Below are 21,821 nucleotides of genomic sequence, written 5' to 3' on the forward strand. Positions count from 1 at the left end.
TTACCTCTTACCCCATATCTTTGTAACCCTAGTTCACCAAAGGCTAAACCAGCTCTTCATCAGAAAAACTTTTAACTAGCTTGTCAACCATTGGCGTTCTTATTCCCCTCATTTCTGAATTTTTCATTATCTAACTCATCAGCTTGTTAATTTCCTTCAGAACACTTCTCACAATTTGTAATTATTTTATTTACTTTCTTATTGTCTGCAATGTAATCTAACAAGGCCAGAGACCTTTTGTGTCATATTCATTATATAACTGTGCTCTAATACTGTCACACAGCAAATTAATTTTCTGAAGGGTTTCTGTATTTATAAGTAAGGTAAATTATTTTGTTGGATTACCAGTGGGAAGTGTTGTTAGTGGGTGGCAGATAGAAACTCTGTCCTCTGTGGCTACTCACACTCTGATCACGATGATGCAGGTAAAAAGAGACCTCTTGCATTATCAGGTGTCAGTATATATAGTTGCTTAAAAAATTATGGCTTTGCTCGCCAAGAGTTTTGTCTACAGATGCTTTCAATGCGTCAGAATATCGATGAGCAAGAATTTATGATAATAAGAGCTCGTCCCTTCCCTTTGATGAGTGAGTAGTGGTATTTATCATTTGAGACGCAGGAAGTGCCCTTTGCAGAATGCTCACCCAAGAGTAGTCAGATTCTCTAAACTATTAACAATTGAAATATTTTTATTGTTGTTGTTTTGCATTGCTAGGGATGGAAACCAAGGCCTTGTGTAGACTAGGAAAACACTCTACCAATAAACTGTATTCTTAGCACCTCTCCAAAGTACAAACATGACCATAGCCTTGGATGGCCTCTTTCTCCCAGGACTACCCTGCCTCTCTGATGAGTTACGTTTCCTGTTTTTCTGAATTACTGCACTCCAACACTGACTTATAGTTATTGCTCAATTATTACCACTGTTTACTACAGTCATTTTTCAGAGAGCTTTTGGATTTATGAGTAAAGAATATACTTGTTGAGTGAGACATGGACTTTGAATACAAGATTTTGGTGGGCTTTGAGCACTTCACAGTATAGTCAGTTGAGTCACGCCTTTCCCAAATTGCTGAAGTCTTAATGCTCAATACCTCAGAATGCGATATTGTTTAGAAATAAGGTTATTGTGAAAGTGACCTATTAAGATGTCATCATACTGGAGCAGTGAACTCCCAATGCAATATGAAAATCTTGTTTTTGAAAATCTTTATTAAAAGTAGAGATTTGGGTCTGGACAAACACACACACACACAGGAAAAAAACCACATAAATCTAAAGGCACATACGGGGGTGATTGGTCTGTAGGGCCACAAACACTAAGTATTAGCTACAAACCACCAGAAACTAAAAGAGGGTTATGGGGCAGATTTCTCCTGGACACTCCTTAGATAGAACCACATTTGTTAACACCTTGACCTTGACGGTAGTCTACAAAACTGTGAGACAGTAGACTCACATTGTTTAAGCGTTCTAGTTTGTGGTGCATTGTTATAGCAGCCTAGACAAATTAGTAACACAGGCACTGGTGTTTTGTTGCGCTGGCTAGCTTAGACATCGTCAGTCCAAAAAAGGAAAGCGGATTCTCTAATGACTGCATCGCAGGGAGCAGACCACTCCCACAATGCTTGATCATAGGAGAACCCCGTTTGTTCTCTCCTCTAAGATGCTGTCAGCTAGTCCATCTGGAACCCTCGTCCCCAGTCTTGGCACCACTTGTGCATGTTAAGAGAAAAGTTCGCAAAGAAAGAGGACAAAAGCTAGCACGGAATATGCCCAGTGATTATTTAGTATTATCTTCAGCTTAAATACATTATTTGGATTATCTGTCTTTCAGGGTTCTAAACATTTTATTCATGTATTTAAAAATTAATTTATTTTTTCTTTGGGAGTCTGGTAGGGAGAAGTAACTCTCTGCTGATTTTTTTGTCAACAGTTCTCTAAGAGCCAGGATAGTGCACAAGTTCAGTATGGTCACGCCTTCCAGATTCTACATGCACACCCTGACACTGATGCATAACAGACAGCTCTCCACTTCCCTGCTCGCCCACCTGGAACGCTGTCTCCTAAAACAGGGCATAGCCATGTATGAAGCAAACAGATACAAAAGACCTTCTATATGTCAACAAAATGGGACCCTGAAACCTCATGTTATATATAAATTTTGATACAAAAATGAATGCAAGACTTAAATGCAGGAACAATTCATATAACACTATTAGAGGCAAGCACAGGATCCAATCTTCAGGGCCTGAGATTTGGTAATGAATGCTTAGAAATGACACCAAAATCACAAACAACATTAACAAAACCAAAATAGACAAGTTGGATTTAATTAACACTTAATACTTTTATGTATCCAAAGACATTTATTATGGTAACAACCGGAATGAGAAACTGTATTTGCAGATCATGTCTGATAAGGGTCTAGTATCCATAAGACTTCATAAAGACTGCTTAGTTTTATTTCAACTACCCAGTAAAATATGCATAAAAGACTTAATAGATGTTTCTCCAAAGAAGATATGGAAATAGCTGAGAAGAAGATGGGGAAATACTCCATGCCATTAATTATTAGAGAAGAGCAAATCAAAACCACAATGAGATACTATTTTTTACTTCTGAAATTAATAATAATAATAATAACTCAAATGTTAGTGAAGATGTGGAGAAACTTGAACCCTTATACATTGCTAAGAGGAATATAAAATATTGCATTTTGGAATATAGTTTTGCTTGTGTATGCCTGTGATCCCAGCAGATGAGAAGCTGAGACAAGAGGATTATGAGTTCAAGTTCAGTCTAGGCTGTGTGTGGAGACCCTGTCTCAAAACAAATATAAACGAAAACCATCTGTTTCAAAACAAAACCAAAAACCTATAATGAATAGAATGGAATGAACTGAAACCAATGAATGGCACAGAAAGAATTGAAAACATTTTATTGAGACAAAATGAGTGATAGCCATCATATAAACGCTGCTCCTAACAGGTAATAATGAAACAAGCTGACAGATGAAGGCAATTTAATATCCACGTAATGGGATGCTGTTTAGCCATGGGAGAAATGGAGTACCAGTTCATGCTACAACAAGTTAAATAAAAAAGCTACATATTTTATGATTGCATAGCCTAATTCCATTTCTGTTCCTGGGATAAAATACCCCAACAAAACAACTTAATGGAGGAGCAGGTTTGTTTGTCTCGCAATTCTAAGCCACAGTTCATCACTCTGGGGAAGTCAAGACAGGAACTCAGGCATCCAGTCATATCACATCCAGTTGGAAAGCAGAAACAAACGCACCTATCCTGACTTCCTGCTTCTTACTGCTAGCTGCCCCCTGCCTAGGAAGCGGTGCTGCCCAGAACCAACAACTAGATGATTCCTCAACTGAGAATTTTCCTAGTTGATTCTAGGTGGTAGCAAGTCAAGGTTTAAAACTAACTAGCCAAATGAAATGCCCAGAGCTGGCAAATTCACAGAGATAGAAACCACCTTGCCAGTTATCAGGGATCTGGGGTGGGGGCAAACATAGACAGACCCACTGCTTGTCAGGTGCAAGCTCTCTTTGGGGGTGCAGAAAGTGTTCTGAAACTAGATAATGATCATGGTTATATACTAAATCAAACATGCTAAATGCCACTGAAATTATATATTTGAAAATAGTGAATTTCCCAGTAGAAATGAAATGGTGCCTGGTGCTCCTTTGGATGAAAACAGAGGCATTCTAATCAGGCTTCTGATAAGTTTTCCTTAAAGCAGAACATGATTATGCTATAATGTTAAGTGAAGAAAGCAAGGATCCTGTAACAAACAAAATCCACACATAGAGGAAAAGAGTTAGAGGAAATATATCAACACGTTAATACCACCTGTTTCTTGGTAACAGGGCTCTCTAGTTGACTTTGGTATCCTCTTTTAATTTTCTGATGATTTTCACTATTTCCTTAAAACAACCCATACAGGATTAGAGAGATGACTCAGTGGTTAAGAGCACTTGCTGCTCTTCCAGAGGACTTGAGTTCAATTCTCAGGACTAGTAACTCCAGTACCAGGGGTTTGGATGCCCTCTTCTGATCTCTGCAGGCACTAGGCATGTACCTGGTGTATAGATATATGTGCAGGCAAAATACTCCCCCCTACACACAACATTTTTTAAAAATTAAAAAACACACAAAATCATCACTATTACGATAGAAAGAACAGCCCCTCCCTTTATGTACGAAAAACAGCAAATAGAATTTAGAGTAAAGGGAATGAGCGCATAGAGGTAAAGAGACACAGGGAAGCCCAAACCAAGAGAGAACACACTTTGGGGGAGCAATCATGCAATGTGGACTTGAGGATTGGCAGGGAGCAGATGGCAGCATCCAGTAGACACCTGCAATGGACAGCAAAATCACATGCAAAGGCACAGGTGGCCTTTTAAGCATGCCCTAGAGAGGTCCACTAGAGAAGGCTTGCGTAGCCAAACAGGGCCAAAGCCCTGTTCACTTTGCCATAGCCCTACCTCCTCAGAGGCCTGCCTGCCAGATGCCTGGAGGTTGCAAAAGGGCACAGAGGGGCACAGATGAAGTTGCAGAAGAAAGAGATTTCTACTGATGACACTGGCAAACATTGCAGTTGACACTTACATAGCACTTCATAGTTTATAGACACTGATACCCTAAATGGTAGTATTGCATCATCTTTTATGACGCCCTCCCACCCCAGATCTGCTAATTACTATTCCCATATTACCATGGGAAAAGGAAGCATAAAGAAGTGACAGGAATTTATTTGTTTGTTTTTGTTTTTCGAGACAAGTTTTTTTTGTTTTTGTTTAACAGCCTGGCCTCAAATTCATAGAGATCTACCTGCCTCTGCCTCCCAAGTGCTCGAATTAAAGGTATGCAGCACCACCACTGCCCAGCAGGAATTTATTTACCATTTATATAGCACTCACTATCTGCCAGACACTGTCCTGAGAGCTTCTAGTGCACTAATTGCTCCTGTCCAAGGGTCTAGTTGATGGAGGAGTGTCTATGTGTTAGTTTCATTGGTTAATAAAGAAACTGCCTCGGCCCTTTAATAGGACAGAAAATTAGCTAGGCGGAGTAAACAGAACAAAATGCTGGGTAGAAGGCAGTGAGGCAGACGCTTCAGGCAGTCGCCATAGTGAGTTGCCATGCTTCTCCTCTCCAAGACAGAAGCAGGTTAAGATCTCTCCTGGTAAGCGACCACCTCATGGTGCTACACAGATTACTAAATATGGGTTAAAACAAGATGTGAGAATTAGATAATAAGAGGCTGAAACAAATGGGCCAGGCAGTGTAATTATTTCGGGTGTAAAGCTAGCCGGGTGGCGGGATGAAGCCCCGCCGCTCCATCTACATCTAGTAGAAGAAAGAACTGGGTCACAAGTCTAGTAGTTTTGACTCTACACCACATTATTCTCACATTTAAGTCAAGTTTATCTCTGCAGAATCCCAAGTAAAGCTAGTAAAGCCACAGCGATTCATATCTCTCTCTCTCTCTCTCTCTCTCTGTCTCTATCTATCTATCATTTATCTATCTATCATCTATCATCTATCTTTTTATCTATGTATGTATGTATGTATGTATGTATCTATCTATCTATCTATCTATCTATCTATCTATCTATCTATCTATCTATCTATCTATTAAACCAGCTATATATCTCAGTTTTCTGACTATCCATGATCATGACTGTTTAAATATTGTTTAAAATAAGAAGATATTAATGAAATCAGCAGCATAGAAAATAAAAATTTCCCAGAATCTCAATCTAGATGATCATTTTTAAATTAATGCATGTTCTTTCAGATTTTAAGTACTTTTTTTTGAGACAGGGTCTCACAATATGGCTCTGAATGGCTTGGAATTTGTTAATTAGATCAAGTATATTCTTAACCTTACAGAGAACCACTTGGTTCTGCCCCTTGACTTCTGGGATTAAAGGTATGTGTCACCCTGCACTATATATACACACCTGAGTCCCATTTCACAAACCATTCAGCCTTGAAAGGCATCTCTGCGACTATCTGAATCTACGTCATGTGTTTTCATAGCCTGTTGTAGAGAGGTAACAATAGTCCCAACCATTACTGGTCATCTATTGACACATTCAGTAATGCTTCAATAGATAGCCTTGCAAATCTGGATAACTGCTGAGAATAAGCGGCCATTGAGTGCTCAGCCCTAAGCAGGGTATCTGTGCCACCTACTTCAAGTCCCAGGAACACTGTGGATGAGAGGCTAGAACTGCAACAGGGGCTAAGCTCCGTCTTCTGGATCTGACATGACCCATGCAATCATGAGCACACTGCAGCTGGGATTACCGGCATAAGGCCTCTCCAAACAAGGAAGGAAGAAAGGAGGAGCGTGAGAGTAGGATGGGGACTAGTTGGGATAAATGGGATTGATGGGAATGGGGAGGGGTTAAGACAGGATACTGAGGTGGAATGCAGTCTTAGCGCACTGTATACAAGTATGAAGTTGTTCAAACTAAGAACTCCCAACACCACCACAATATATCCTTGTACTTGCATCTCTGTAAATCTATCCCTGTGTATATGTGTATTTGTCTAGAATAAGCTGATGAAACTGCAATTGCAAGGTCAAAAGTATATGTACAATTATACACAATAAAAATTGTCACAGACATTCACAAATTGCTTTTCAAAAACGCTTCTTAATTGGCCCTCCTACTAGCAGCATGTAGAAATGATTCATTTCCCCGCAGTTCTGCCAATACTAGGTATTCTCAACTTGTGAAAACTCCAGCAGTCTAGAGCAGGGCATTGTAGCACACACTTATATTCCCATCACAGTGAGGGGTAAGGTAGAGCCAGGAGGATTATGAGTTTGAGGCCATTCAGGGCAGCTTGGCTATATACCAAGACACTAGCTCAGAAGAAAATGGCTTTTAGAAACCAGTCTACTAGAAAGACTTAGTACACCATTCTTTCAGTATGTTTGAATATAGTGAAATGATATACTTTTTTATATTGTTAGTCTTCATATTTCTGATTTTGTAAATTGATCGTTCCTTTCATTTGATAACTGACTCTGTATAAGTGAATTGAAGACAAAAGATGCCCTCAGAGACTACCTAAGATTATGTTGCATTCTTTTTAAAGGGCTAAGTAAACCCTTGAGATTTATGCTCACCATAAACTGCATTCTTATATGTTGTATTTGATGTTATTTTTACTGAACTGAAAAGAAAAACATTGCTAAGCAACAATACTTGAACTTCATGGTGGTTATCATCTTGTTTCATAATTTATTAGCCACATGATGGTAAGATAATATAATCACATAAACTGGGAACAATAGGAGTTCTTGCATGTTGGTGTAGTGTGTATGTGTGCACATCCAAGTTGAGAATATGTGTGTATGTGTCTGTACATGCAAGCTGAGGATGTGTGAAAGTGTGTATGGACAGGAATGTACTTATGAGTCTCTGTTTTAAAGGGTGTTAAGTATGGGAATGGGAAGAGAGGGAGAGCATTGCATGATCAGAGATTGTCTGCAGCCTCTCATTTGGCATCGTATCTCAGAAGCAGGAAAGTGGTCACTTCTGTCAGTCTTTGTAAGGCGTTGTCATAGCTATCACTGTTTCAGACTAGTGGTCCTAGTATTCCCACCATAAAGTAGTAGATACAGGTTGTAGCTGCATTTTGTCATGGGGCTTTTGGGTTATCTTGGGCTGTGCGGGGACTGGAAGTAGGTTGACACTGGGAGATCTTCAGATATTTGTATGTTAGCTATGGTCTCCAAGATTTCTAGTGGTGACTTTACTCCCACTCAGTAGTGTCTTATGACACAGAGGCATGCCTACTTTCATTTTTGTAGATATTATAAAATTGCTTGTCAAAGTACTATAGCACAGCTTGAAACAGGTTCAGGAAACATCGTGGAAGAGGAGGCGGAGAGAACGCAAGAGATGGACAATGGGGAGGAGTGTTGTGGAATGCCCTTTTCTGGATATGGCATGAGCTCACAGGTTCAGTGGTGACAAGACTACACAAGACTTGGCCCATTACCATTCCATCACTGATGGAGGAGGGAACTTCTCCCTCCCAGAGAGAGCAGTTGTAAGCTGTTAAAAGATATAGATAGAGTGGGAGTCATGTTCCTCAGTGACATAGCCACTGGTGCATTGTCCCCACTCAACCAAATACATCCCACATACTCAGGTTTGCAACCCTAATTCAATTTAGTGTGTTCACAAAAAATAGGCATGAAAGTAGGGAAGGAAATACCGAAGAAGGGATTTGGTGGGAGGGGGGAAATTGATAAGAAAGGATAATGTAAACTTTGATCAAAGAACATTATATATATATATATATATTATATACAATTGTAGAAGAATAAATAAAAAGTCTCCATGAGATGTCTTTCAGTGATGTTTGAAAGGACTTTGTGCATATCATCTTATTTTATCTTCAAATAATCTTAAAAAAACCTTGAAGATAGGGAGTATTGGTCATAGGCTCTAATGTAATTGATGGCTTCTTGTGGTGACAGATGTATAACATTTTGGCTCTAAATTCCCATTTTTCTGAAGCAAACACTGAGGCTGGGGTAGGTTCAGTTATCTGTTCAAGGTTGAAGACCCGATGAGCGCCAGAGCCAGGGCTCTCAAGCTGTCTGACTTTCAATAGCGGTAACTGGTTCCGTGGATGTCTTGAGGTCTTTAAGTCAATGTGGGCTTTAGGAAGGAAATGGGAGGGTGCCCTGCATAGGGCCATGTCTGCCATTCATTCCCAAGGCCAAGCAGACACCCTAGAGCTTTGGGGGCTGTCCAGTTATGCAGCCCTCAAGCCTTTGTCAGGGCCTTCCAGTGAGAAGCAGTCTCAAGAGGCACAACAAATCAGTCATTTGGCTCAGAAAAAGGCATTGGGGAAGCAAATTGCTGTTGCATCATGAATGTAATAAGGCAGTTAAGTGGGTGGAAATAATTCTCTTTTGATTATATGCATGAGGACTGTGTAGCGAATTTGAAGTCCAGGCTGCCTTTTCTCGGCCTTTTTCCTCCCACTAGCCACACTTTTATGTGTCCAAACTGTCCAGCTGGTGTGTGCTTGGGGGCACTTAATCTAACTTTTCATATTAGCCCAGGTAAAATAGAACCAGGGAGAAACTCGTCTGCCAAAAGAATCACACATCACTGTCAAATAGAGATGATTTTTGTATATCTATTATTTCCTTATTTGCATCAAGATTGACTCATAATTATATTGTACAATTTGACTATACTGTCAAAGATGATAGGGAAAAAAAATCACCTGAAATTTCATTTGTTTTCTCTTTTCTTTTTCTCCAAATTTGCACAGATTCACTTTCCCTGAAAGGAAAAAGGCTGGATTTTTATGGAGAAGGCGAGACATATGTCAGTCTGGCCAACACCATGCCTGAACTCAGCCGTCTCACAGCGTGCATTGATCTGATATCCATGACTGACAGCTCCCATCACTGGACGGCTTTCTCTTATATTACTAATAATACTCTCCTGGGAAGAGAAGATATAGACCTTGGACTTGCGGGAGACCAGCAGCAGCTGATCCTGTACAACTTTGGCAAGACCTTTTCCATGAGCTATTGCCTGACTCCGCTTCACTGGCACACCATGTGCTTGACATGGGATGGGGTGAGGGGCAGATTAGAGCTCTTCCGGAACAGAGAAAGGATACTTGCAATAATGGACCAGCCACACAGTCTGCCTTCTGGTGGGACTTTGGTCATAGGGCACTTTCCCAGGAATGGAGAGAGCCCAATTAAAACTATGGTACCTCGCTTTACCGGTAGCTTGTATTACTTTCAGCTCTGGGACCGCATCCTGGAAAATGAGGAGTTTATGACATGCTTATATGGAAACGTAGTTAGCTGGGAAGATGACGTTTGGCTCATGCACAAGATAAGTCCAACTGTTGACAGGAGACTGCGCTGTCGTGAGTAACTTACACCTTTTTTTTCCCTCAGCAAGGGTAGAATTGGTGCATCCCTGCTCTGTTCACAAAAAAGGCTGAAATTATCCATTCCTAGATCTAGGCTCGGTCTTTCCCCAAGGCACCTAAGGCTCCTACAGTTTTGTAACCTGCTTTTTGATGTAGAGAAAACACTGTTTTCTTTTCCCTTTTATTTTTAATATAACTTCAAACTCATAGAGGACATATGTGAACAACAAAATCTATAGATTATTTACCTGTGCTTGTCAATGGTTAACCTTTTTTTGTCCACCTGCTTTATCATTCTTCTCATTTTCACCTCTTTCTTGCTGTGCATTTGCCCATCTGTCTGTCAGTCAGTTTCTGTCTGTCTCTGTCTCTGTCCATCTCTGTCTCTGTGTCTCTGTCTCTCTCTCACACACACACCCCATATCACATTCCTCATTTGTTTTGGGATCAAGAGAGTAAGAAGAAAGCATGATTCTTACTTACTCCCATTTGTCTCAGCATATGTACCCTAAGGATTAGAAATTGTATTATTGTATCACAGTGAAGAAAATAAATTTTCACATGAATACAACATTAACATCTAATTCCTAGCTGATCTTAAAATTTAGTCAACTATTCTAATAATTTCCTTTGTAATTTTTGTTTGGCCTAAGTTCTGTTTTACAACCATGCATTGCATCTAGTTACCAAGTCTCTTTACATCTTCAGTCCTTCCTTTTGTTTTGTAACCTAGACATTCCTAGTATATAGCCCACTTGTTTCGTGGACCATACCTTAGTTTGGATTTGCCTATATTTTGGTAGCTAAATTCTGGCTGCGTATTTTTGGTAAGAATACTGCAAAAGTGATGCTGTGTTCTCTCAGTAGAAACATGGGGCCAAATTGTCCCCATATTCATAATGATAAATTTGATCACTTGGTTTTGATGTCTGTCAGAGTTTGTCACTGGAAATGTGGTATCCTTTGCAATTAATTTCTTGGGAGATGTTTGGAGACAATGTAAACATCCTCCTATCAAACTGTTTTTTGTTTGTTGTTTCAAGACAGAGTTTCTCTGTGCAACAGTCCTGGATGTCCTGGAACTTGCTCTGTAGACCAGGCTGGCCACAACCTGGCAGAGATCTGCCTGCCTCTGCCTTCCAAGTGCTGCGTTAAAGGTGTGTGCCACCACTGTCCAGCTTCTCCTAGTCTATTATTCTATTTTAAGGAAGACATCTTCCTTCTTCCAAATTAATTAATTAATTCATGTTTATTTGTGTAGACATGAGCTTATGGATTCTAATTTACTCATTAGGTTTCCAATTGTTACTATCGCTTATTTTGATATGACAGTTGTTGCATATTTGGCCAGTGAGAACCCTTCAACCTAGCTCCCCTGTCCCTTTGACACATTCCATCATTTTTTCCATATTTTCTGGCTGTCTGGTAAAAGAGGAATACTGCAGGCTCATTTCATACCTTTTTCTGTTCAGCCTAAGAGTCAGCCATTTTGCCAATTAGACCTGATTCCTTTTGGTAAATAAATATATATATATATGCATATCTACTATTAATTATATTATATATTGTAATTCATAAATATGATAACACACACATATATATTATTTTTCTTGGTATAATGATGTTAACCAAAACCTTCTTGGAATTATATATGTATATTTATCCTTCTCTCTGGTTTTGAGATGGCAATATAGGGTTACTTTTTTCTCGATACAATGGCATTTTCCTTTCAATTTCTATCATGCTCAAGAACAGCATCCCTGAAGCACATGTGTTCAGTGACAATAGGATTTTTCAGAAACTTATGCATTCTGTTCTTTTGACTTTGGCAACAAGTTAGGCAAAGAATAGGGCCTAGATCTAGACTCAGGAATGTTCACATAGCATTTGGGGGATATGCTTTCTGGGTGCAGAATGGGTTGAAGGCAGCAACACATTGCACTGGGTTTCTGTTGCTTTGGGACCAGTATGGAAGAATAGAAAAACTATTCTTTATGATTTTAGGTGAAGACACTGGTTTTGTTGTTGTTTTCCCTCCTTTTTGAGGTCTTCCAAATAAAGGAGACTGGTTCTAGTTGGCTCTAATTACAAAACTGAGTTAGAGATTAAGAAATCAAGCCTGAATGGCTTATTCAACATATAATGAAACTTTACTTTTGCCCTAAGGAACCAGAAGACTAGCCCTTATAAATCCACAAGCTTTAGAGCAGCCTTTGAAAACACAAGGAAGAGTTCTCCCCTCCCCCCCAACCAAATGGCTGATAAATAACCAAGTCTAACTAAAATTAAGGTGCTGCACAACCCTCATTTATTTTTTCTCTCTTGTAGACTTTTTTAAAAAAAAATTTAAAAGAAAACAAACTATCTTTTTTTCATTTTACATACTAATCCCAGTTCCCACTCCCTCTCCTCCTCCCATTCCCTCCACCTTCCCCCATCCCACCTCCCATCCACTATCCAGCAACTGATGGAGACAGGGACAGAGACCTGCAGCAGAGCACCGGGCTGAGCTCCCAAAGTCCAGTCAAAGAGTCAGAGGAGTGAGAATACAAGCAAAGAGGTCAAGACCATGATGGGGACACCCACTGAGACAGTTTACCTGAGCTAATGGGAACTTACCAACTGTGGCCAGACAGGAAAGGAACCAGTATAGGACCAAACTAGACCCTCTGGATGTGGGTGACAGTTGTATGGCTGAGCAGATTGAGGGGCCACTGACAGTGGCACCAGGATTTGTCCCTATTGCTTATACTGGCTTTTTTGGATCCTGTTCACTTTGGATGGATACCTTGATCAGCCTAGATATAGTAGGGAGGGTCTTAGACCTTCCCCAAAGCAACGTGTCTTGTACACTTTTTAAGATACAATCCATTGTCTTGGGCTGAGTCCTTCTTAGTATAATACGTAATAACCCAAAATACCAAACAGGAAAAAACATTACTTAAAATGACAATTAAGCAAAAGAACAGAAGATGTTCTCTCTCCTATTCAGGTTTCTCCAAGTGTTCTTTCAAAACCTTTCAATAAGAGTTCCTAAACCAAGGGACAGAGTAGCCTAGACTGAGTTGAAAAGGCCCTTGACATTGTCTAAAGCAGCCACATAGATTTTTCCCCCCGAAGACAGAGGCTCCAGTTTCCGGTATATTCTGGAAATATTAGTTCTTGCCTTTTACCAAGTTCTTGCCAAGGTCTAGGCATTTGAAAGATTAAGAAAAGAGAGGTGATGAGCACTCTCTAAGGTTACCAGTCAAGGAAGCTGTGCTGCTGGCATTTAAGCAGAGATGTTACAAAATCCATGTTCCTTTCACTCCTACACCATGCAGAACAAACAGTCTAAGCTAGGGCGTTTCTGCCTTCCTAATGCTGAAACTCCTTAATACAGTTCCTAAGGTTGGGCTGAGCCCCAACCATAAATTATTGTTGTTACTTCATAACTGTAATTTTGCTGCTGTTATGAATCGCAATGGAAATATTGGACATGGAGATATCCAATATGAAACCCCTGTGAAAGGGTCATTGAACCCCCAAAGGAGTCATGGCCCACAGTTGAGAACCACTTGACTAAGGAGACTCTGTGACTCTGCGTGCTTCTAGGGTCTTAGGTGCTTTCTTTACAGGGAATTTCTCCCGCTGATAGCCCACCTGCCAGAATTAGGCAAGCAGCTTGAGTCACCGCCATCCTCACCACTAAAGGAAGGGTAATAGCATAAAATTTGTCTCATTTCTGTCTTCGTCACAGGACAGCTAGGAACATGGTGGATAAGTATGAGTGATTACAGCCTAGCTTCAGCTTCTGTCTAATGCATTTGTATTTATGGTCTGTAGAAGGATTATGACCCTTAAAGATCAATTTTAATGAGCACATTACTAGGTTACAAATCTCAATAAATCTGTTTACACATAAATATATATATATATATATATATATACATATGCATTTTTATTTATGAGAACAGGTTTTGGGGGAACATGTAACAGAAAACCATGACCCCTATCTAGGTTTAATGACCATGTACTCACGACAGTTGGAGCTAACTCAAGAATATTTAAACAGCATGGTGATAAATAGTAACTGTAAAGGTGCTGGTTATTATGAATTTATTTCTGGGAAGATCAGTTTCTTTATTTTTGAAAATTTCACCATGCAATATACATGGTTGTGAATGAAATAATTTTAACAATACAAAAATGTGCAAAGCAAAACTTACCCTTCAGTTTTTTTTATAGAGGTATCTATTCTTAAAATATATTTTTATGTTGTATATAAGTACATATGCACATATGTATGTATATGTATGGAATGTACAATTTAATAAATAAAGCACACATACTTAATTACATATTGTCCTACAAGTTGATTTAACAGTAGTATTATCATGGACATAAAAGTGCATTTAAATCTATTTTTGGAGTTCTCCATATTTCATGGTATATATGTAACTTAATTTATTTAGCTGACCTACGATTGATGAATATTTAAATTGCTTCACTGTTTCAGCCACAAATAATGCCACAACAAATTTCCTCATGTGAGTATGCATCTTGTTCTTTGGCTTGAAATGTTGTAGAATTTTTTCCTAAGAATACTACTTTTTCAGAAAAAGTAAATGAACTTTTATAATTTTTTTTGATCTTAGCACTTACCCAGTTATTTTATCAATGTTTACTAAAATTAATATACCTCTCCAGGTAAAATTAATAAATACAGTAAAAAGATAATACATAAAGGTATAAATAAAATCTCCATTCACTACAATCCCTTACCCCAAGTGAGTCTCCTCAAAAGTAACAATTGTTAAGTACTTATGCAGAAAGGAACTTTGGTTTAAACATGAATATTTTGCTGTTTCACTATTGGGTTCATTACTCTACTGTATCTTTTTCTTTTTTTTTTTTTGGTTTTTTGAGACAGGGTTTCTCTGCAGCTTTTTTAGAGCCTGTCCTGGAACTAGCTCTTGTAGACCAGGCTGGCCTCGAACTCACACAGATCCGCCTGCCTCTGCCTCCCAAGTGCTGGGATTAAAGGCGTGCGACACCACCGCCCGGCCTGTATCTTTTTCTTAACCTGTGTGGATTGGTGATATTTTAATTTCAGAAAATGTAGAACTCCCCGATTATTTGGAGGTATAGGCTATAGAATGGCTATAGTAGAGTGAGGGTGTCCTATACTTTAGTCCATAAGGTCCAGCCATTTAAAGGAGTTTTTGTTTCCAGTTTTGCCCATGACAAAAGCCTCCATGATTTTAAAGTAGTAGGTGGTGACAAAAATCCTTGAAGCAATCATTTAGCACCAATAAAAACTTCAGTTCTTCTCTTAGTTTCCGTTCAGAAACATGACACAACGAAGGATTTGGTCTAATGTGTGAATACATGAAGACAACGAGTCTTCCAAATACACAGAAATGAAATTCCTCTTGGTGATGTATCAGAGACCCTCCTATTGAAAAGAAAGAAACACTATGAATTGAGTCCATCTTGGGAAATCTACAGTCTATTAAAACATAGCAGTCCTCCATCTGTGGAGGCATTTATTTGTTGAGCTTTATTAATTGATAGACTGTTCCAGCTGCCTTGGATTACTTTATGAAATATGCAGAGATGGATTGTATTGTCGGTGTACTTTCTAAAGGCCTTTGTTTGCCCCGCTATTAATCCTTCTATCCAATTATCGGTTCTCATCCGGATAATTCTGTGGTGATGGGCTCTACAGCTAACAGGCATCTTGGCCTTGCCCTTGTGTATCAATTCTTTCTGCTAGCCTCGTTTTTCATCAGGAAAGATGAGCATGAACCGTTGTAGTTCACTTCGACCTCCCTTATTGGTATTCTCCCGCAGGGTGACATTCTGTAGATTCAGAGATGGGGTCTGTAGCTGGTCTCTCTTGTACAAGATTCATTTACTACTTCCTTACTTGAGAACTGAAATCAGGTACCATTTTGGCAAAGCCGTTTTTTTTTTTATTATTATTCAAAGATACTCATTTTGGATTTTCATACCCCCATGGGCAATTCTGTTTGTGGCAGTTTCTGGTCACCATTAGTTCTCACAAATTTAATCAACACATTGAATTATATTTACAGAGGTTGTGATTGAAAGAAAAGCCAGATGCAGTATGTGAGCTAGAACAACACACAGATTTAATATGAGTTGATATATCCAAATCACAACCAGAATTTGGTATCTTGCTAAATGTTCTACTTAATATTCTGTTGGCAGGTACATCTGCCACCAAATGCCTCATAAATATTCAGCTACTCTATACCTCTGATCTCCAGCTCCAAATGACTACACTAACACAATTTAATCTAGAATGAAAGAGCAAATGGCAATTAAGCCCATAGGCCCCTGTGCTTTCGCATGGATTATCTCCACTTTACCATACAGACAGGTTGACTCATGTATGTCATTTCTGAAGTGATCATTTGTTTATAAACAGAAACAGAATGAGTGTGGCACAATAGACTGGATCCCATGGATTTTGAGATCCCTGCAGTACAAATGAATATTTGTATTTGATATTTAATATTGCTTTACTGTTTGGGCAGTAGGAGATTTTATAGTTGTTGTATTCATTTAAATTTTAAAAATGTGTTTCTATTCTGTGTATGCCGTTTTACCTGAATGTATTTCCACGTACCATGTGTGAGCCTAGTGCCCTCAGAGGGCAGAAGAGGGCATTGGATCCCCGGGGACTGGAGTTACAGATGGTTGTGCGCCATCATGTGTCTGCTGGGAATTGAGCCTGGGTCCTCTGGAAGAGCAGCCAGTGCTCTCAACCACTGAGAAATCTTCCCAACCCCCACCACATGCTTTTTTTTTAGCCAAAAGTTTTAATAAAATAACTGTATATTCCAGCACAGTTAGAGATTCCTTCTATACCTCACATAGTTTACCTTAATGGTAACATTATGTAAGACTTTAGTATAGGAAAAAGGATACTAATGTTGCTATAATACACCATCATTTTCAGATTTCTCTAGTTATACTGGCACACATTTTTGTGTGTATATTAAATTCCGTGTGATTTTTATCATGTGTGTTTACTGGTGTATCCACCACCAGAGTCAGTTTTGAGTACTTTTTACACCATCGACCTCCCTCATGCTGAACTCTCTCACCATACCCAGCTCACGTAGTTTTCTCCAGGCCCTGCCTCTTAATGATGATGATTATATCTTCTGGTTCTAAAATTTTGTCATCTTAAAAATATAAAAATATGTGGCTTCAGAAGCCCTCTTCTGGCCTCAGAGGATACTGGGTATATGTGTGGTACACAGACAGGCATGCAGACAAAACCCCCAGGCACAGAAATAAATCAATAAATAATAAAATTGAAAAAATATATGAATGCAATTGTGCAGCATGTGGCCTTTTGAGTGTGACTTTCTGTTGCTCAACCTAACAGGTTGTTCCCTTTCATTGCGGACGGCATGCTTGGTTCACAAATCTTCTTTTAACCTGTGGAGAGTACCTGGATTGATTCCAGTGTGGGTCTATTACAAAAATGTTGTGAATGGTTTCATGTAAGAAAAAGTTGTTTTCCTCTGTGGTCAGTGCTTAGTTTAGCTTGTGGATCATGTGACAGTTGTGGGTTTGGTTTTATAAGGAACTTCTGTACAGGTGGATGTTCATTCCTATCCACACTGGCAGAGTAATCCAGTTTCTCTGCTTTCTTGACATCTGTTTGTTAACAGTCTTGGCTGTCCTGGAACTCGCTCTGTAGACCAGGCTGGCCTCAAACTCATAGATCTGCCTGTTTCTGCCTCCTGATCGCTGTGGCTAAAGGTGTGTGCCACCACCCTGCTGTTCTTGTCTCTTGCTTTTTTTTTTTTTTTTTTTTAAAAATAGAATCAGGGCATTTGTTTGTATTACTGTTTAGGTTTTAAAATTTGTAGTTATTAAATTTTATTAGCTCTTTGAAAGTTTCGTACATTTTTTGCTCATATTCACCCCTCCTCCAGTTCTTCCCAACAGATCCACTGTCCTTTCTCATCCACCCACTTAGTTTTAAAAGTCCTTTCGCTAATAGATACACTGAAAATACTTGATAGCTACTTTGAAAATGTCTTCTGTTCCAAAGAATTAAAAAAAAATCTTTCATACGGGCTTTCACAGGGCAGAAACTCAATAAAGTCTAATTTATTTTTGCAGTTTGTGGGTTTGGGGTTAAATCCAAGGACTCTTAGCCCTAGACTCTAGCACTTTTTATTTCTTTTTTCTTGTGTTACAATGAGGAGATATAGCTAGAGTCTCTATCTTTTGCTGCATTCCCAGTCTTTGTAGGAAAGCACTCAGCGTTTGACCATTTCTTCTCATTTTAACGTTTACTTTTATGGAAAATCACACCGTGTTCTGCCTGTGTATGTGTCTGTGCACCACGTGCATGCTCAGTGTTCACAGTGGTTAGAAAAGAGTGTTAGGTCCCCTGGAAGGGAGTTACCCATGATCGTGAGCAGCCATGTGTCTGCTGGGAATGGAACCCAGGTCCTCTGGAAGGGCAGCTAGTGTTCTTCACCTCTGAGCTATTTCTCCTGCTTCTGCTGTGGATTTCTTGACAAAACTCTTTTCAAGTTGCTGCAAATACCTTCTATTCCTTACCCACAGAAAAATGTTATCGTGAATGAATGTGATAAGATTTTGTTAAATGCTTTTTATGCATCAATTGATAAGAGCATGTCATTTTCTGATGTAGGGGGGGTCTTCTGTTTGAGTTGATTTCATTGGTTAATAAAGAAACTGCCTGGCCCATTTGATTGGCCAGCCCTTAGGTGGGCGGAGTAGACAGAACAGAATGCTGGGAAGGGAAGGTAATAAATCGCCATGCCTCTGCTCTCTGGACCAGATGCGATGAAGCTCCGACCCAAGATGGACTTACGCTAGAATCTTCCCGGTAAGGCACCACTTCGTGGTGCTACACAGATTATTAGATATGGGTTAATCAAGATGTGAGTAAGAGGCTGAAACTAATGGGCCGGGCAGTGTTTAAATGAATGCAGTTTTTGTGATGTTATTTTGGGGCACAAGCTAGCCAGGCAGCCGGGAGCCGGGCGGGACGAAAAGCAGGCCAGACTGCAGCTCCTCACTACAATTTTCCATCTTTAACTTTTTGATATCATGGATGTTGATTGTTTTCCCAATGCTTAACAAGTCTTGCATATCTGGAGCTAGCATCACTTGATCATGGTATAGGACTTCTACAGACTGCTGCATTCAGGTTGCTAATATTTTGGTGAAGAGATTTGTAACTGTCACATTCTGCGGAATAAACCAAACTCACAAAGTTGAAGGTAGCTTGTTATATTCACCTGTATGGAATATAGAAAATGGAATACATGAAAACAGAAGGGATTATTAGAGAAGAGGAGCAGATTTAGAAAGGGTAGTGAGATAAACATGATTAAAGTACATTATATGCCTGCACGAAAACATTACAATGAAACCCAATGCTAGGAACAATAAACATTTGGTAATAGAATTCATCAAATATTCTTGTCAGATAATCCCAGCACTTGGTTCATCTTGGTGTTACTGTGAGCCGATTGTCTTTTCTCATTCAGATTGTCTTTGTGTCCTGGATGTCTGGTCCATGTGAGGAGAGAATGGGTCTTATTTACATTTTTTAACTTCTGCAGGGAGCCATCATGTTTAGGTTTAGCACACAAGACTTACTCTATCTTTGTGAGCTGTGCTTTTAAATGCAGATTAATCTTTAGAGTCCCTTTGGTGTTACTTTGTCTTACTTGGTTTATTTCGTGACTCTGTGGCTCCCACTGCTCCCTGGCAGGGCTGCCTATGTGAGAAACATAATGATTCTCTTCAGGTTGGGAATCTGGATTCTCTCATGGAGGGGTTGGGGTGGGCTGTGATTTCCTTGGTGATGTCTCTTGACTTTGCTTTATCTGTGTCTTTGAACCAAAAAAGATAAATTTTCAATCAGGCTTCCTGGGTCAGGCCACCTGCTGCCACTGGGTCCCCATTGCTTGCCTTGTTGTCCTTGAATGGGGAGAAAAATCTCAGGGCTCCAGAGACAAAGAGGCTGCTAAACCAGACCACTTGTTGTTACTGGCTCCACCATTCTTCCTTTTTATGGATTTGTGTTTCTGTATGAGCCCAGACACTCTTGGGGCAATGGAAAAAAATAGTTTTCCTGACCCAGATACTATTAAATAGCTATCTACTGGTCAGGCAAGGGACCTCAGGCCCGTAGGGATAGAGAGGCCTTTCATTTGGCTGCTTATTGGTAGCAGGCCTCCCAGTCAGTTGCCTTCGCTGATGGTGTCAGGCTTGTAGAATGTTGTTAGAGAACCTCCTATTGGATCCAGAAAGAGAGTAAGTCCACTTGGACTATTCTGTCGCCAGGTTGGTGACTGGGATCCCAGCTCTTGGGTCACATTTGTTGTTTGGCTGAGGGGAGGCTTTCAGCTTATGGCATTCCTTTACTCCTAGGAAGAAGAAGAAGAATGCTAGCAATAACAACAACATCAGGAACTAGGCAGCTAGTGGCCTACAGAGTAGCATGCCCAAGCTTTATTCCTACTGTTGTGATATGTATTTTTCCCATGACTCCTCATCTGTGAGAAAGACCCCCCTGCAGTGTAGGAAGTGCAAAGAGACTATGAAATGGATGAAAGAGAAAGCCCGAAACCCGTTTGACAATATTGCAGCCGTATTTCAACAAAAAAAGATATAACCTCTCGCTCCATTCTCTGCTCTTTCTCCTGCAGAGGCCAAGATCCTACTTCCCCCAAGCTCCCCGAACCTCCATGTCCTGGTACCATGATGCACGGGAGGCCCTCCTATAATGTCAGTTATGGTCCTCTTCTTTCTGGGATGAGGCCCATGGGACATATTTCTGGAATGAGGCCACAAATGGAAGGTCACAGGTCCATGATGCCTGAGCCTCCAATAATGAGACCTCTTGCTTGCTCCCTGATGGTGCTTCCTTAGCCCGGCATGACATGACCAGGCAGATACTAGTAGAGGGGCTCTTTTATCTGTTGCCTGTCAGGGCTTTCTAGCTGCATGCAAGAGATCTTCCCTCCTTTCCTAAAAGAGAAATAGTTTTAGCGGGGAGAAGTGGGGTTAAAAAGGCAATTTTCAGTTGTGCTATGAAAATAGAAAATAAAAATAGGAAGGAGAAAACCATTTACTCTAATAATAAAAAACCACAAAATTTAAGGTTTTAAATAAAAGAATTAAAATAGAGGCTCTTCCGAGAGTCAGCTGACTTGGGAGATGGAAAAGCAGATGGGATCAAATTTATTGCCAATTTAAAAATTTGTTTGAACCGCATGGCTGCATTATCTATTTAAAATATCATAAAAGTGAGTTTTTAACAACACCAAGGGAAAAAAGTCAGACTACTTGCCTGGGTGGTGAAGTGGTAAGCATTAATCCAGCTTGCTTTCTTGAGTCTTGGCCAAGATTCTTTATAATTCGTATCATAGTTTTATGTTCCCTTACCAGCAAATCTCAACCTTCCTGATGCTGAGACCCTTTAAGACAGTTCCTGATGATATGGTTCCCTGAAATTATCTTCATTGTTACTTTATAACTGCAATTTTGCTACTGTTATGAATTGTAATATAAATACCTGATAGGCACGGTATCTGATATATGACCCCTGTCAAAGGGTTGTTCTAACCCTAAAGGAGTCATGACCCAAAGGTTGAGAACCACTGTACTGTGCTATTTTCTGGTCTTGTAGTTGTACTTAGTGGTGAGGTGCTGCAGGGGAAAGTGGGTCTGTGCCATCTTGTTCTGTTGAGAAACATGCTTTCTTTTTAACACCAGTTCTCAGGCAATAGAAGCGCGCATGCGCGCGCGCGCGTGCATATGTGTGTGTGTGTGTGTGTG

General features: G+C 39.8%; 1 protein-coding gene across 1 annotated transcript in view; it reads left to right on the top strand.

Moving 5' to 3' along the window:
- The first annotated feature begins 9,418 nt into the window (after window positions 1-9,418).
- The window catches only part of Adgrg4 (adhesion G protein-coupled receptor G4), a 95,940-nt gene continuing 83,537 nt past the window's right edge, over window positions 9,419-21,821 (top strand). Inside the window, exon 1 of the mRNA XM_038315882.1 lies at window positions 9,419-9,959. Coding sequence (XP_038171810.1) covers window positions 9,419-9,959 — 541 coding nt within the window. The remainder of the gene's footprint in view (window positions 9,960-21,821) is intronic.

The sequence above is a fragment of the Arvicola amphibius genome, chromosome X (assembly GCF_903992535.2).
Source record: "Arvicola amphibius chromosome X, mArvAmp1.2, whole genome shotgun sequence".
NCBI lineage: Eukaryota > Metazoa > Chordata > Mammalia > Rodentia > Cricetidae > Arvicola > Arvicola amphibius.